The sequence below is a fragment of the Microtus ochrogaster genome, chromosome 2, assembly GCF_000317375.1.
Source record: "Microtus ochrogaster isolate Prairie Vole_2 chromosome 2, MicOch1.0, whole genome shotgun sequence".
NCBI classification, from domain to species: Eukaryota; Metazoa; Chordata; class Mammalia; order Rodentia; family Cricetidae; genus Microtus; species Microtus ochrogaster.
In genome coordinates, this window is record NC_022010.1 from 4,646,901 (window position 1) to 4,648,512 (window position 1,612).

The 1,612-nt window shown below is 46.3% G+C and overlaps 1 protein-coding gene across 2 annotated transcripts in view; it reads left to right on the forward strand.

Annotated features, from left to right (window-relative positions):
• The window catches only part of Ankrd13a (ankyrin repeat domain 13A), a 31,019-nt gene that overhangs the window by 25,214 nt on the left and 4,193 nt on the right, over positions 1–1,612 (forward strand). For both annotated transcript variants that reach the window (XM_026784853.1, XM_005344282.2), the window contains exons 12-13: positions 352–459; positions 1,256–1,416. In XM_026784853.1, the coding sequence (XP_026640654.1) occupies positions 352–459; positions 1,256–1,416 (269 nt within the window). The remainder of the gene's footprint in view (positions 1–351; positions 460–1,255; positions 1,417–1,612) is intronic.

Consider the following 1,612-nt stretch of genomic DNA (forward strand, 5'->3'; position numbering starts at 1 on the left):
GAGAAAACCTGTCTCGGAAAAAAAAAAAATAGGTATGGTTAAATAAAATTGAGGGTTAGCTTTTGGACTAGTATGGACAAGGCGATTTTGGATGGTGGAGTATTCATGACACTTGATTCCTGTCTTGATCACTTGCTGCTGTGATCTAGGAGAAAGTTCTTCACCTGGGTCTTACTCGGTCTCAGTTTTCTCATCTGTGGACTGGGGGTGCGTGTGTGCTGGTGGTGGGGGGGAGGGGTGCGCTGCTGTGAGGACTGAAGAAAGCCTGCTGTAAAGTATGCTTTATCATAATGTTAGCCAGTGGTTATTGTTTTCAGTGAAGTCTACTGATAGAAGCCTTTACTTTGTCAGAAATCCCCTTGTTTCACGTTTTGAACGCACGGATTACATTTGGAAATGTTAATGGCTGTAGCACTGCTGAAGAGAGTCACAATGTGGAGGGGATCCATGCCGACACAGGTACAGCTAAAGCGCCGCGTCTGCATCTTAGTCCTGTGTCATTAACTGAACACTTTGAAGTAAGTCTGTGGTGCGTAAGAGAAACAACTATGGGTGCCCTGTCAGTTTGTCACTGCGACAAGAACTTGGAAAACCTGGAGGAAGAAGGGTACATCTCGGCCACCGTTTCAGGTTGCTCAGTTGGCTCCATTCGGGAGGAGACTCTTACTACTTTACAGTCCACCGAGTCTCCTTCGTTATGATTATGTGTTAGTTTCCATCAAGAACAATCAAAGAACAAGGAAAAACTGTCTTCTGGAGTGGATTTACACTTTCATCTTTTACGTTTTAGTACTGGCAGCACTGAATTGCTGAACTAAGAGTTTCACGTGCTGGGCAAACTCTGTACCACTCAGCTACGTCCTGGCTCCTGAGTTGCTACTGGTTTCTTTTTAATTTGAAATGTTTTTAAGCTGAGTGCAATGACTCACACCTGTAATCCCAGCACTTAGAGGCAGAAGCAGGAGGATTTGAGTCCAGGAGTTTGAGGCCAGCATGAGCATTACAGTAAGATCCCCATATCAGGAAAGAACAGTCAAGGAACAACCCCTCTCCTCCCCCAGACACTTGAAAACACACCATAGTCTGAGGCAGGAGGATTATGAGTCTGGAGCCAGCCTGGGCTATGTTTTGAGTTTGAGGCCAGGTTGAGCTATGTAGACCCTTTCTCATAAAAACAAAAACATGAAGAAAAAAGTTGTCTGAGCTATCTGTAATGAGTGGGTGCAGACACTGGACAGCTGCCTTTGTGTTTCAGCTTCCGAGGTCACAAACTTCGAAGTTGATCAGTCTGTGTTTGAAATCCCTGAATCCTATCATGTTCAAGACAACGGCAGGAACGTGCATCTCCAAGATGAGGACTATGAGATAATGCAGTTTGCCATCCAGCAGAGCCTGTTGGAGTCCAGCAGGAGCCAGGTGCGCTGTCAGAACCCCCCCCCATGCGTGCACCCCCTGTTCACTGAAGTTTCTAGCTCAGACTTGCTCTAAGAAAAAGTTTGGGGGGCTGGAGAGATGGCTCAGAGGTTAAGAGCATTGCCTGCTCTTCCAAAGGTACTGAGTTCAATTCCCAGCAACCACATGGTGGCTCATAACCATCTGTAATGAGGTCTGG